The sequence below is a fragment of the Oryctolagus cuniculus genome, chromosome 10 (assembly GCF_051225735.1).
Source record: "Oryctolagus cuniculus isolate XC-2025 breed Fujian yellow rabbit chromosome 10, ASM5122573v1, whole genome shotgun sequence".
NCBI lineage: Eukaryota > Metazoa > Chordata > Mammalia > Lagomorpha > Leporidae > Oryctolagus > Oryctolagus cuniculus.
In genome coordinates, this window is record NC_142876.1 from 114,884,009 (window position 1) to 114,900,403 (window position 16,395).

Here is a 16,395-nt window from a genome sequence, read left to right on the forward strand (position 1 = left end):
TAGCCAGGCAGGTTCTGTTGCCAGGTGGCAAACGACAAAACATATGTTTCTGGGGGTTTTCCAGGGGGACCCCACTAAGTCTGAAACACTGTCTCAGGCACGATGGGTTCCAGAAGTTGCTGTGGATTGGTTCTGAGAGGAGGGGTGCGGTGGGGGCAAGAGGCATGGAGTCACCACACATACACTGGGAGTCCGGTGAAAGCGGGCTAGAGGCAAGCAGCCTGCAGACTCATTTATTTCAGTTGGTACAGCAGCTTATATAGCAAGGCACCCATTCTGGTCAAGGGGCGGTTTATGCCCTAACCAATCAAAGCCTGTTGCCAGGCAGGCTCCATTTCCAGGTGGTTTCCCAGGGGGTTTCTGAAGCCATTCCTGAGTAACTGATGCTTGTTTGCCAGTGGCTTTCTTGGCATGGCTTTCTCATTCCACCACAGATAATTTTTCTTACTTTTTCCTCAGACATTACTACATGCCTGTCTTGCACAAAAAATGAGTAGAACCAATATACTTTCCAGTTTTATTGCTGTAAGAGACACCTTTTTCTTGGAAGTCAGCATTGGTATCACAGCTAATGCCTTCCTACTTCTCTTCCACGTCCTCTCCTTCTTTCTGACGCACAGGGCCACATCCACTAGTTTGACCATTGGACACCTGGCCCTCAACCACCTAGTGATGCTGATCACCACAGGGTTCATAGCCACAGACATTTTTGAGTCTCGGGAGTTATGGGACGACATCACATGTAAAGCTGTCATCTACTCGTACCAGGTGATGCGAAGCCTCTCCCTGTGTAACACCTGCCTGCTGAGTGTCCTCCAGGCCATCACCCTCAGCCCCAGGAGCTCCTGTTTGGCAAAGTTCAAGCACACATCCTCACATTACAACATCAGCGGTTTTGTCTTCCTATGGGTCTTCAATCTGTCCATCAGTGCACATTTCTTACTCTCTACTGTTGCCACCACAAATCGTACGTCCCACAGTCTCATAGTTGTCACTCAATCCTGCTCGCTTTTGCCCCAGAGCTACTTACCGAGGCACACAATTTCCATTTTATGGATCTTCAGGGATATCTTCCTTATAGGGCTCATGGCCATCTCAAGTGGGTACATGGTGATTATCCTGTGCAGACACAATAGGCGGTCCCAGCACCTTCACAAAACCAGCCTTTCTCCAAGAGCCTCCCCAGAGCACAGGGCCACCAAGACCATTTTGCTGCTCATGAGCGTCTTTGTGATGCTGTACTTGATGGACTGCACTGTGTTCTCATTCTCAGGGCTGTGGTGGAAAAATGACCCAGTTCACGTCTGTGTCCAGATGTTAGTAGGCAATGGCTATGCCACCATTGGTCCTTTGTTGTTCATCAGTAGTGAAAGACGAATGATCCAGTTTTTCAAATCCATGTGGGAGAAGGAAAGTAAGTGTTCAATTGTTCCCTGATAAATTTCACTTCTTTCATTGAGCAAATATGTTGATGTTCAAATGACTATTGATTGCCTATAGAATATGCTTTCTGGTTTCATTTAAATGTATGGAGTTAAGTGAGACCCAAGATGGTTCATTAGAGCAAAGCCACACTGACTTCAGCCACAGAAAGACGTTGGTGCAATAAAGGATGGGTCACTATCAGGGGACTGAGAGACACATTTAGTGGAGAAGGCACTGAAGAGAACACGACTGTAGGGAAAGCACCATCTTCACGTGGCCGGGTGAGAGGAGCTGCTGCAGCCCCTGATTCTGGCTATGTTTGAATGAGGGAGAATTCCACAGTCCCCATTGCCTTCAAGTGCATTCTTGGGAGCTGGCAGGGGTTTGCCATCTACTTTGCTCTTTGAAAGGGGGGCCTCATAGCCTCCCACCCTTTTACCACCAAAGCACCAGACACAATGGACTGATGTGGATGTGTATCTGCCCTTTGTCCTGACTGAGGAACAATGGGTAGTTATGGCGATGCCAGGGCCGGGATGGGGGAGCTCGCAGTGTGGAGAGTGGGCCCCTGCACTCTCATGACGACGTGAGTTCTAGGCTTATGTTATGTAGCTGAGAGAGAAATGAGTTGTAGCTGATTTCCTGCTCACCTCAACAGTCTGTGGAAAAATATGGGCTCCTTGCATGCTATAGTCAGAACTTGCTGAAGAGCTGAGGGACAGAAAATGGAGTAAGCCTGTGCTCTGTGTTTATCATGTGCCTGGGTGGGTTGGTTGTGCTGGCACCATGAGGTTACTCTGGACTGTGAATCAGCCAATTCACCCAGCACAGTGAAGGGCTGCAACTGGGCGCACATGAATCTATTCCACAATCACCTCCCACCTCTCACTGTAGCCACAGGTGCTCCAGCACACCCAACGTTTGTGTCACACCAGATCCTAGCCCACCCACAGAAGGTGACTAGAAATCCTTGCCTCTACCTAGCACACACACCCTGGAACTCAAGTAAAAGCCCAAGGCACTCCACAAACCCTTATGTTACATTTCCAGGGAGGAAAAGCTCGGTGAGGCAGAAGAAAGAATTTCCAAAACATAGACAAAGCTATTGAACTCTTTCATCAGAAAAAAGCAAGAGAAAAACCGAGGACAATGTTCCATCCCCGTGGGATACCATCAAATGACAAAACATACGTTTCTGGGGCCCATGCTATGGTTCAGTGGGCAAAGCCTCCACTTGTGGTGCCGGCATCCCATGTGGGTGCTGGTTCTGGTCCCGGCTGCTCCTCTTCTGAACCAGCTCCCTGCAGGAGAGCAGTGGAGGATGTTCTGAATGCTCGGGCCACTGTACCCACAGGAAAAGACCCAGAGGAAGCTCCTAGCTTCTGATCAGTTCAGGTCTGGCCACTGTGGCCATTTGGGGAGTGGGCCAGTGGATGGAAGACCTCTCTGTCTCTCCTTCTCTCTGTAACTCTTCCTCTGAAATAAATAAAATCTTTTGAAAAAGTACAAATCTTAGACATTCCTGAAGGAGTAGAAAAGCAAAATGACTTGCAATATTTCTTCAGTGAAATAACAGCAGAAAATTTCCTGAATTTGAACAACGATAAGGATATCCAAGTACAGGAAGAAAATTTCAACCCACAGTAGAAATGTTCAGCGAAGATCTTCATCACAACACACTATATTCAAACATTCCAAAGTAAAACACAAAGATCCTAAAGTGTGCAAGAAATAAACACCATATACCTTTAAAGATCTCCAATTAGATGGCAGGTTTCTCATCAGAAACCCAACAGGACTGGAGAGAATGGAGCAATATAGTCCCAGACCCTACAGAAAAAAACTTGTATCCAGTGAAGAAAAAAATTCAAAGAATTTGTTACAACATGACCAGCCTCACAAATGACATTGAAGGATCTGTGACACACAGCAACAGAAAAATAACCAACATCCTGAAAGAATATGAAGTTAGAAAGCCTTGTCATAACAGTACAAAGCATATCAAAAGCAGCAGCATTGTTACTGGAAAAACCAAGACTGATTCACTACATATCATTAATAACCTTGAACATAAATGGACTAGACATTCCAATTAAAAGACAGAAACTGGCTAAATGGATATAAAAGCAAGATCCATGTATATGCTGTCAGCATGAAACACGCTACACCATCAAAGATAGCACACAGATTCAAAGTCAAAGGATGGCAAAAGATATTCTATGAACATAAAAATCAACTACCAGGAACACCTATCTTAATATCAGGCAAAATGGACTGTAAGACAAAATAAGGCCGGCACTGCGGCTCACTAGGCTAATCCTCCACCTTGCGGCACCGGCACACCGGGTTCTAGTCCCGGTCAGGGCGCCGGATTCTGTCCCAGTTGCCCCTCTTCCAGGCCAGCTCTCTGCTGTGGCCAGGTAGTGCAGTGGAGGATGGCCCAAGTGCTTGGGCCCTGCACCCCATGGGAGACCAGGATAAGTACCTGGCTCCTGCCATTGGATCAGCGTGGTACGCCGGCCGCAGCATGCCAGCCACGGCGGCCATTGGAGGGTGAGCCAACGGCAAAGGAAGACCTTTCTCTCTGTCTCTCTCTCTCACTGTCCACTCTGCCTGTCAAAAAAAAAAAAAAGACAAAATAAGAGGCCAGCACCGTGGCTCACCAGGCCAATCCTCCACCTTGCAGCCCCAGTACATCAGGTTCTAGTCCCAGTAGGGGCGCCGGATTCTGTCCTGGTTGCTCCTCTGCCAGCCCAGCTCTCTGCTATGGCCTGGGAGTGCAGTGGAGGATGGCCCAAGTCCTTGGGTCCTGCACCCGCATGGGAGACCAGGAGAAGCACCTGGCTCCTGGCTTTGGATCAGTGTGCCAGCCGTGGTGTGCCGGCCACAGCAGCCACTCTGGGGTGAACCAAAGGAAAAGGAAGAGCTTTCTCTCTCTCTCTCTCTCTCTCTCTCTCTCTCTCTCTCACTATCCACTCTGCCTGTCAAAAATAAAAAAAAAAATTTAAATTTTAAAAAAGACAAAATAAGAGACAAATAAGGTCATTATTTAACAACTCAGTGTGAATGTGTGACTACAGTAAATGTATATGCATCCAATTCTAGAGACATCAGCTATTTGGTTTTTTTAAGAATTATTTATTTGAAAGAATTATGGGGGCAGGGGAAAAGACAGGGACAATTTCCAACCACTGGTTCACTCCCCAAATGGTCGTGACAGAGCCGTGCTGATCCAACACCAGGAGCTTCTTCTGGATCTCTTTCACAGGTGCAGGGACCCAAGTACTTAAGCCATCTTCTACTGCTTTCCCAGGCATATTAACAGGGATCTGGATTCAAAGGGTAGCAACCAGGAATTGAACCAGCACCCATATATGATACCAGCACCACAGGCAGCGGCTTTACCTATTATGCCATAGAGCCACTCCCTACCTCTGCAGCTATTTAAAACACACACTACTGGTTCTAAAGAGAGACATATGACCCCAAACAATAATAATGAGACATCAATACCCTACTTTCATAAATGGATAGATCAACGAGACAAAAACATCAACAAAGGAACAACAGAGCTAATCTACACTACTGAGTACATGGATCTAATTCATATGTACAGAACATTTCTCCCCACAGCCATAGAATTCACATTCTTTTCATCAGCTCATGAAACATTCTCTAGGAAAGACCATGTAATAGGCCACAAAATAATTCTCAACAACTTTTTAGAAACCCTATGATTCTCAATAGATGCAGATAAAGCATTTGGTAAAATACAACATTGTTTTATAATAAATGTCTTCAGCAAGCTGGGTTTAGAATGAACATTCCTCAACACAATGAAGGCAATTTTTTCCAAATCCACATCCAGCATCACACTGAATGGGGAAAAGCTGGAACCATCGCCTTACTAAGATCCAGAACCAAAAAAGGAAGCCTACACATTGACCTCTACTATTCAATATAGTTCTCGAAGTTTCAGAACGAGTCATTTGGAAAGATAAAGAAATCAAAGGGATACAAATTAACAGGGAGGAAGGCAAATCATCCCTGTTTGAAGATGACTTGGTTCTACATCGTGGAATGAAAAGACTCCACTAAGAGATTACTGGAGCTCATAAGACAGTTTGCCAAATGTAGTATATAAACCCACACACACAATTCAAAAGCCTTTGAATACACCAAGAATACCAGGGATGAGTAAGAACTCATAAAGTCAAAACAATGCACAAGCTACACAAATTTAAATAGTCAAATACATTTTACCAAGGAAGTCAAAGACCTATTAAGCGAAAATTATAAAACATTAAGGGAAGAATTAGAAGATAAAAATGTAAAATCCCTCCATGTTAATGGACTAGCAGAACTTACGTTATCAAAATATCCATAGTACTCAAAGTAATTTACAGATTCAAAGTGATTCTGATTGAAATTTCACAGAAAGTCTTCTCAGACCTAAGAAAAATGATCCTAAATTCATATATAAACATATGAGATCCAGAACAGCTAAAGCAATTCTAAAAACCAAAACCAAAACCAGAGGCATCCCAGTAACAGATGTCAAGACATACTACATGGCAGTTATAATCCACAGAGCCTGGCACTGGCACAAAAATAGACATGCAGACCAATGGAACACAATAAAAATTAACCCATCTATCTACAAACAACTAATCTTTGACAAATGAGTTAAAATTAATCCATGGAAAAAGGATGGTCTCTTCAACACTTGGTGCTGAAGAGATGTATGAAACAAGACCCTTACCTTACACATTATACAAAAACTAATTCACGGTGGATCAAACATCTAATTGATGATTGATACTGCCAACAAACTATAGGAAATCCATGAGGAACCTCAGTAATACATTGCCATCGGCCAAGACTTCTTGGATAAGACCCTGGAAGCAGGCACTAAAAGCCAAAACAGACAAATGGGATTACACCAAGCTGAGAAGCTTCTGCACATTTTCAGCCCACAGATGTCCTGGTGCTCACTCCTCTGTCTGTTCCATCAAAGTCTTGCAATGAGGAATCTGCTATCAGCCATGTACGTCATAGTAAGCTATAAAGCCATTCAACCTTTAAAAAAGCAGAGTGACAGAGAAAAAACTGTCCAAACTTGAAAATAAGCAAATGTAGGCTTCTAATAATTACTGTTGGCAGGTGGTTGTTGGAGTAAAAGCCCACTCAGCCAGCTGCTGAGTCAACTGCATGTGCAGAGGGAGAACAGGACTTCATGCCTGGCATAGGGGTCACCATGCCTATGAGTTCCATGGCCACTGAGTCTGTCAGGTCAGCACCCATGGACCTAATGAGCCACATCCCTGATCAGAAAAGGCCAGGGCAGAATGGGTGGTGGATCTCACCCATCACAGCCCGAGTGAGCCCAGGCTATGGATGGACACATGTTGTATTAAACCCACAGTCTCACTGCTCTGCTTGGTGGACAAGCTGGGTGAGCAACACTGTTTCCTGGGCATTTTGCTTTTAATGCACTGAACTGTTGAACAGACACTTTTCTAAGTGTTCCCTTCCTAACGAATTTAATAACATGAACACAGGGTTGCTTCAGATAAAACTGTATGACACCTCTATTTTGGGAGCACAATCACATTTAAAGCCTGGGGCTCCTTCAATGCCAGGGAATCCTGGCTCCCCCACTCTGCTCTGTCATCACTCTGTCCTCATCTCCTTGCCCTGGAGGGCCCAGGGCATGGACTTCTCATCACATCACCCACACAGTGCACGGAGGGCAGGAGTGTGAGCTTCATCTCCTGCAGGGTCTGGGCCATCACCAGACAGGGGTTGCATACTTGCATCATATATAGGGACACAGCAGGGGTCACTAGGTCACAAAAAAAAACCTGTCTCCAAAGGAATTTGCTTTCACCCACTGCCATCTTAGATCACTATCTTAGCTGATCTGAGACAGAGCTTGAAAACTGAAACTAAGAGTTTGGACATGATAGAATATGTGTCTAATGACACACAGAAACCAGGTGCTATGTGTATGAATGGATGCCTGGACCAGGCCACCCCCAGAATGAATGGAGGGGACCCCCAGCATCAGGGAAGTCATGGAGGAAAAAAGGGGTCTCTCAGCCCAGGGAAGGGGCACTATGGTGTCGAGTGGTTTGGACTATGGGCTCTCAGGATAAAACTGGGAGAAGTTGGTGTTGTCTTCAGGGCTGGGCCCCTTCTGACCCTCACTCAAGTGTCAGGAAACTCAGAAGAAAGTTTTGAGCTCACCTCTCCCCAGATTGCTATTATCCAGGGGTTAATAGAGGAAAACGGAGAGACAGATGACATGTTCCACTGGGGACTCTGTGTTCTGTGCTCCCTGGCGGGATCCGTCACCTTTCCCCAGACACCACAATGACAATCCACAGAGAGATGAGATCAGAGAGTCTTTCCCTTAAAACCCTGCAGGGTGCTCTCAGGTGCATGCACTCCCCCAGCTGTCATCCTGGGTAAGTGGCTCTTTATTCCACGGATGGGCAATCAGGGTTGGGAAGTTCCTAGGCAGGGCGTGAATGGGAGCAAATGTGGCTACAGTGAGCTTTGCAGCAGCCTCAGAGGAGATGTGGGCTCCAACAGTCCTCCACAGCTCAGCAGTGTTCTCTGTGAGCCAGTGGGAACATTTACTTCTCAGGATATTTGCTCTTTTGGTTTGGCAACCCATAAAATTAGCACATTTTTCCATATGAAACAGTCAACTGATCAATTTCAGTTTCACATTCATTTCTTTCCGTGAAATGACATCCACTGGCTTGGTTTATCTCCTGACGAAGTGCATATTTTCCAACCATTTTCTTACTACAATAGTTCTCATTTCTAACCACACCCCATGTGGGACAAGTGGAATTCTCAGTTTCCATTCAATTATCAGCTTTATTCTTTCATCTGCAGGACACTGAGCTGTCATTTTACACTACTTCAAAGTTCGTCCTGAAAAAGTACCTTAAGCCTTTTTTAGCAAATGGGAATGTTTGATCAAAGCAACGTCAGGAAAAGTTATCCCTCTGCTTCCTCCCAGTGTGTTCTCACAGAGGGCTTTCTTGTCCTGGCTGCAATTTCACTCAGTTCAGATTGATGAAGTCAGCTCTTGGGCTGTGCAGCAAGTCCAAACTAGAGGATACAGAAATGAGGCCGCCACTACACTGAATGACAATGGAGTGATGCAAATGGGACTTAATTCTCCCTTTCTCCAAATTTCAGAAGAACAGTATGTCAGAAATAAGTGTCCTAATAACTACTCTATCCATTAAAAAGTCCTCGTGTATCACTGATGATAAATACTGAGGAAATCATCCAAAAGCTGTACTTTGGAAATTTATATTTATTAAATAAAAGTTAAAATAAAATTAAAAAGTAGAAACTAAACTTTTAACATTTACTAAAATATTGAGGAAATTTTGTTAGGAAGAAATTCTAAAAGAAATAGTTTCATATTCCTTGATGTCCATGCTTGATTTAAGTTTTCCCCCAATTTGATATACTGATGATACAAGAAATGTTGTGCCTGCTATATACATATCATGATTTACTAGACCAGAAAAATGCTAAGTAATCATTCTTTTTTGTTAGGAGGATACTTTGGGAAAACTTTGCATCTGCTGGCTGCTGTCAGCTGTTTTTTCATAGATCTCATAACCCTCCAGCTCGAGTTGTACACAAAGAGAACATGCTGCTCCATACACACACAGTCCCTAACATACATGCACCATGTGTGGTCAGTGCCACCCACCAGAGAGCTTTTATGTCTACCATGTGGTGAAGACAAACTATGGTAACAACAAACAAAGGTGAGCTCCCTCATGTATCCAAGGCACATTAGAATGAGCAGACATAAATCCTAGTTTATATCCATTAAGTCAGTCCTGAGAGAGATGCAGGACCACACTAATGCTCCAGGTGACAGAACTGACATGCCCTCCCTCTCTTCCTCGCTCACCCTGTCTCTGTCCACCTACGAACTCCTAGGCACAAAGCCTGCACCGGGGCCTGCAGAGGGTTTTCCTTGTCCTGTTACCACTGTCCGTTCTCTCTGTCCACTGGCTCGGGTGCATTGACATGATCAGTAACCCCTTGTGCCTGGCCCATCTGATGGTGCAGTGTGATAAGACTGCCTGACTAGGGTAAATGCAGTGTCAGAAGTGACTGCTGTTTACTGGGGTGGCACACAGTCCTAACATTGCTAATTTGCTCACGGAGCATCAGCCTTCACGATCAGTTCTGCCAACTCCCGGCAGTGAGCATTCAGTGAAATGCTGATTTCCTGTTGACTTCCTTACTCCGTGCATGTTTTGTTCTCCTAACCTGCTCACTTAGCCTTTCCCTTCCTCTCCCATGGTGTGACCTGTCTGAGTGAGAACTCTTGCAGGACTTTCTTCCACAGGATATGCCTGTGGTTTATGTCACTGTATTCAGAACCTCAGGTCTCTCTGAGGGCAGGTTGCTGTCTCCTGTGTGGAAAATGGATTTTGGGCTTGGTGCATCAGGAAAGCAGGTGTGGTGTCAGTATCATCACCCCTAGGAGCTGTGCTGGAGGAGGGGCTCCTAGCTCATTCTGCTGATGCAAAGAGTTCTGTACCATCCTCTACTCTCCCACACCATGCTGTACTATTCAGGACTGTGTGTGAGCAGGCACAGCTGGGGAGAACTAGCTGACAGCATTTCTACACTTTCTTTTCTGAAATGTTCACATCTTAAGGAATGTTTTCTAATAAAATAACACAGTACCAGGTATTAGCTATATTTAGCTTCCTTTCAATATATGCATAAAATAAAAATGCAGACATCTGGCAATGACAGCCGCAGTGTGCACTCAGCACGGTGAGGACACAGCTGGGGGAGAACACTCCTGTCTTCAGCCACCTCTCCTGATCCTCCACAGAGACACCATCAGTGCGTGCCCTGGATGCATCCAAATGTGTCCTCTTCCTGATCAATACCCTGGGAAAGAAGGAGATGTCTTCCAGCTCCTTCTGGGGAATTTCGTCCATAGGCAAAGTAAGGCTTTTCCAGTGGTTTGAAGAATGATCCATGAGAATGGTACTTCCTGATATGATCCCTACTTTGTGGCATCATCTGTCCTGCCTTTTCTTACACATGCCCCGACAAACACTCAACTTATGTTGTCCACCAACCCCAACTTACCAATGATGAGGAAGCTGGCAGATCAGTGTTCTAATATTATATGTCCATACTTCTATCAGCTACAGTTATATTTTTAAATCTGAGTTAAAGCACAGCACACACAAAACTTGAAAGCATGCGAGGACCACAGAAGTAAAAGGTAAGCATATTTTGGTTACACAGAATATTTTGAAATCTATACATATTCTACATGCACTTTAAGTTTTAAAGACCTTTCATATATATGTAGTTCAAAATTTTTTTTTTATTTGGGCTTCTGCCTCCTGGATGAAGCTCCTGTCTTTTTGCTTTGGCTTGGCCTAGCGCTAACCACTGTGGCCATCTGAGGAGTGAACCAGCAGATGGAAGATCTCTCTCTCTCTGTTTCTGCCTCTGTCTCTAACTCTGACTTTCTTTTATTTTCTTTCAAAATTTTATTTAATGAATATAAATTTCCAAAGTACAGCTTATGGATTACAATGGCTTCCCCTGCAATAACGTCCCTCCACCCGCAACCCTCCCCTTTCCCACTCCCTCTCCCCTTCCATTCACATCAAGATTCATTTTTGATTCTCTTTATATACAAAAGATCAGTTTAGCATACATTAAGTAAAGATTTCAACAGTTTGCTCCCACACAGAAACAAAGTGAAAAATACTGTTTGAGTACTAGTTATAGCATTAAATCTCAATGTACAGCACACTAAGGACAAAGATCCTAATTGAGGAGTAAGTGCACAGTGACTCCTGTTGTTGACTTAACAAATTGACACTCTTGTTTATGGCATCAGTAATCACCCTAGGCTCTTGTCATGAGCTGCCAAGGCTATGGAAGCCCCCTGAGTTCACTGACTCTGATCATATATAGACAAGGCCATGGTCAAAGTGGAAGTTCTCTCCTCCCTTCAGAGAAAGGTACCTCCTTCTTTGATGACCCATTCTTTCCACTGGGATCTCACTCATGGAGATCTTTCATTTAGGTTTTTTTTTCCCCCAGAGTGTCTTGGCTTCCCATGCCTGAAATACTCTCATGGGCTTTTCAGCCAGATCCACATGCCTTAAGGGCTGATTCTGAGGCCAGAGTGTTGTTTAGGACATCTGCCATTCTATGGGTCTGCTGTGTATCTCACTTCCCATGTTGGATCATTCTCTCCCTTTTTGATTCTATCAGCTAGTATTTGCAGACACTATTCTTGTTTATGTGTTCCCTTTGGTTCTTAGTCCTATCATGATCAATTGTGAACAGAAATTGATCACTGGGACTAGTGAGATGGCATTGGTACATGCCACCTCGATGGGATTGAATTCGAATCCCCTGGTATGTTTCTAACTCTACCGTTTGAGGTAAGTCAGCTTGAGCATGTCCCGAATTGCACATCTCTTCCCTCTCATTCCCACTATTACATTTAACAGCAATCACTTTTCAGTTAAGTTTCAGCACTTAATAAGAATTGTGTATTGATTACAGTATTCAAGCAAAAGTATTAAGTAGAACAAACCAAAAAAATACTAAGAGGGATCACATATCAAGTTGCTCATCAACAGTCAGGGAGAGGGCTGATCAAGTCACTGTTTCTCATAGTGTTCATTTCACTTTAACAGGTTTCTTTTTGGTGCTCAGTTAGTTGTCACCTATCAAGGAGAACAAGTGGTATTTGTCCCTTTGGGACTGGCTTATTTCACTCAGCATAATGTTTTCCAAATTCCTAACAGGGATCACTTTTCAGTTAAAATTTAAACACCTAAGAATAATTGTGTGTTAATTACAGAGTTCAACCAATAGTACTAGAACAAAAAAAATACTAAAATGGATAAAGTATTACATTGTACATCAACCACCAGGACAAGAGCTGATCAAGTCACTGTTTCTCATAGTGTCCATTTCACTTCAACAAGTTTCCCCTTTGGTGCTCAGTTAGTTGTCGCCGATCAGGGAGAACATATGATATTTGTCCCTTTGGGACTGGCTCAATTCACTCAGCATGATGTTTTCCAAATTCCTCCATCTTGTTGCAAATGACCGGATTTCGTTGTTTTTGACTGCTGTATAGTATTCTATAGAGTACATGTCGCATAATTCCTTTATCCAGTCTACTGTTGATGGGCATTTGGGTTGGTTCCAGGTCTTAGCTATTGTGAATTGAGCTGCAATAAAAATTAATGTGCAGACAGCTTGTTTGTTTGCCAATTTCATTTCCTTTGGGTAAATTCCAAGGAGTGGGATGGCTGGGTTGAATGGTAGGGTTATATTCAGATTTCTGAGGAATCTCCAGACTGACTTCCATAGTGGCTTAACCAATTTGCATTCCCACCAACAGTGGGTTAGTATCCCTTTTTCCCCACATCCTCTCCAGCATCTATTGTTGGTAGATTTCTGTATGTGAGCCATTCTAACCGGGGTGAGGTGAAACCTCATTGTGGTTTTGATTTGCATTTCCCCGATTGCTAGTGATCTTGAACATTTTTTCTTGTGCCTGTTGGCCATTTTGATTTCCTCTTTTGAAGATTTTAGACATTTTCACCTATTTCCAATAACTTAAGGGAAATCCTCAAATATTTCAACAAATAAGAAAATAGAAGTATAGAACTTTGATGGGTTTTGAAAGATTAATGCATTTACTTGAAAGGAAGGTTTACAGAGGGATGGAGAGAAAAAGGAGTTTTTCTTTTCCTAGTAATTTTATGCTATTTTCTAAAGCATTACCTTAAATTATTTTTTATTAAATGTTATTATTTTAAAACACTATCAGAATATTTTGCCTAGCTTAGGTGAAATAGATACACAGTAAACAGTTGTGTTTTTTTATATACAGGAAAGACACAAAAGACTATTTAGAGCTGTGTCCCATCATCATTTCTGTAGAAAAGAATCATCCGTCTACATAGACTGTGAACATATCCACTGTGGTTTCTATGAGGTAGGAATGGAGCAGGAAGGAACCATGGAACAGAAGGTGTTCAGACACTGCTCCTCCAGGCAAGGACAGAGCAGGCAAATTAGAGAACAACCACTATAACCCAAAAGGTGCACTTATGAAATTTGTATTTATTAAATAAAAGCTTTCTTTTTTTTTATTTTTGACAGGCAGAGTGGACAGTGAGAGAGAGAGACAGAGAGAAAGGTCTTCCTTTGCCGTTGGTTCACCCTCCAATGGCCAGCGCACCGCGCTGATCCGATGGCAGGAGCCAGGAGCCAGGTGCTTTTCCTGGTCTCCCATGGGGTGCAGGGCCCAAGCACCTGGGCCATCCTCCACTGCACTCCCTGGCCACAGCAGAGGGCTGGCCTGGAAGAGGGGCAACCGGGACAGAATCCGGCGCCCCGACCGGGACTAGAACCCAGTGTGCTGGTGCCACTAGGCGGAGGATTAGCCTAGTGAGCCGCGGCGCCGGCCTTAAATAAAAGCTTTCTATTAAAAAATATGAGGGGACAGCGCTCTCTCAAGGTGAGAGGAGGAGACCATCACAGGGACAGCAGTGCCCGCAGTTTCTGCAGAGACTATTGTTACCCACACGTGTTCACACATGTATGTAATAGAACCTACACCTGTTCACACACATATGTAACAGGACCTGCACCTGTTCACACATGTATGTAACAGGACCTATACCTGTTCACACACATGTAACAGGACCTGCACCTGTTCACACACATATGTAACACCCTTGCACACACAGCATCTCTAGTAAGTGACAAGCTTACCCATACAGAGCATCACATATTGAGTGAATGTCAGGTGATACAATTAAATTCAGAGCATACACTAACTCACATTTATGTTAACTCTCAAGTGTTAAGAAAATTTCTCTGGAAATAACTGAATATAAACCTAACAGAGACGTAAGACAGTTCCATGCATAGACAGACCCTTGCCACTTACTGCATATGAATGTCTCATTCCTAGTTTCCTAAAATTCTTATGAGAGTTCATTCCTACTGTGGATCCAGAACTTTATGAGGATTCTGCAGATGCAAAGGGAAGGAACTCACTGCCCTTCAGGTGAAAAACTAAAAGTAAGGTAAAACTCATGAAACACCTTTAATATAGTGACCACTTTATTGTCCAGGTCCTGTGGGAGTCCAGAAAGGGCTCTATGCTCCAATCATGATGGGCAGGTGTGCAGCTAGGAACACAGTGGCTTCCAAGATAGTCTGAGGTAGACTGAAGTATTCCCATGTGAAAAAGGATGTACAGAGATTAATCCAGATATCTCCATGAAATGTAGCTGTGGTCACAACTGATAAATGAACTAATACTCGAGATTAACCATTTTTTTTCTTACTTTTTCAACAGACTTACTCTATGTTTTTCCCCTTTAAAAATGAGCAAAAAGATTTATTTTCCAGTTTTATTGCTGTAAGGAATGTTTTTTATCCTGAAGTCAGCATCGGGATCATAGCCAACGCCTTCCTTCTCTTCCAAATCCTCTCGTTCTTTCTCAAGCACAGGCCCAGGCCCACCGACCTGACCATTGGGCACCTGGCCCTCATCCACCTGCTGATGCTGATCACTGTGGGGGTCATAGCCACAGACATTTTTGAATCTCAGGAGGTATGGGATGACATCACGTGTAAAGCTGTCATCTACTCGTACCAGGTGACACGGAGCCTCTCCCTGAGCACCACCTGCCTGCTGAGTGTCCTCCAGGCCATCACCCTAAGCCCCAGGAGCTCCTGGTTGGCAAAGTTCAAGCACACATCCTCACAGCACAGCATGTGTGGGTTTCTCTTCCTATGGGTCTTCAATTTGTCCATCAGTGCTCGTTTCTTAATTTCTACTGTTGCCACCAAAAATTGTACATCCCACAGTCTTATGTTTGTCACTAAATCCTGCCCTCTTCTGCCCCTGAGCTACTTACCCAGGTACACATTTTCCATATTGTGGATCTTCAGGGATGTCTCCCTTGTAGGGCTCATGGCCGTCTCAAGTGGGTACATGGTGACTCTCCTGTGCAGGCACAAGAGGCGGTCCCAGCACCTTCACAGCACTAGGATTTCTCCAAGAGCCTCCCCAGAGCACAGGGCCACCCAGACCATCCTGCTGCTGATGAGCGTCTTTGTGTTCCTGTACTTGACAGACTGCCTTGTGTTCTCATTCTCAGGGCTGTGGTGGAAAAATGACCCAGTTCACGTCTGTGTCCAGATGTTAGTGGGCAATAGCTATGCCACCATTAGTCCTTTGTTGTTCATCAGTAGTGAAAAACGAATGATCAAGCTTTTCAAATTCATGTGGGAGAAGGACAGTGTGTGTTTGTTCAGGAATAAATAACGTGTCTTTACCTGAGCAAATACTTTGACTTCTAAGTGCTTCATGATTGCTTAAAGGATGTGCTCTTCTAGGTTCGCTGAAATATAGAAATAAGGGATATTCGAGATGGTGGAATGGGGAAGCTACATTGTCCTCAGCCACAGAAAGTTCCCAGAAAAGCAGAGGAAGGACCACATCCTCAGGGGACTCATTCAGAGAAGCTTCCAGTGGCGGATGCACAGAACAGAGAATCCATGGAGCAGTGAGGAGAGAGGACGGACACGTGGCCGCCAGCCACCGCTGCATTTGTCAGTGGCTCATGACTGGGGCTTCCATCTTCACAGGGCAGCAGGGTCAGAGGAGGTTGCCTGGGCCCCTGCCACTGGCAGCTGTATTGAGGAAGAATTCCAGCTCTCCCACTGGATCCAAGTCTGGCCTGGGGAGCTGCAGGGGATGGCTGACTACTTTGCTCTGTGAAACGAGGCCATGTTGGCTCTCTCCACTCCTCCACCAAAGAACCAGACACAATTTGCCTAGGTGAAGCTGCAGGTGAGCTCAGTTAACAGCAGGCAGTTCCACCTCTGCTG

General features: G+C 44.4%; 2 protein-coding genes across 2 annotated transcripts; both read left to right on the plus strand.

The window, feature by feature from the left end:
• Positions 1–489: 489 nt before the first annotated feature.
• On the plus strand, positions 490–1,437 carry ORYCUNV1R1571 (vomeronasal 1 receptor oryCunV1R1571). The gene is given in 1 exon segment (NM_001167258.1): positions 490–1,437. A coding segment is annotated over 1 exon segment (948 nt).
• A 13,426-nt stretch (positions 1,438–14,863) lies between these two features.
• On the plus strand, positions 14,864–15,829 carry ORYCUNV1R1656 (vomeronasal 1 receptor oryCunV1R1656). The gene is given in 1 exon segment (NM_001167335.1): positions 14,864–15,829. A coding segment is annotated over 1 exon segment (966 nt).
• The last annotated feature ends 566 nt before the right edge of the window (positions 15,830–16,395 follow it).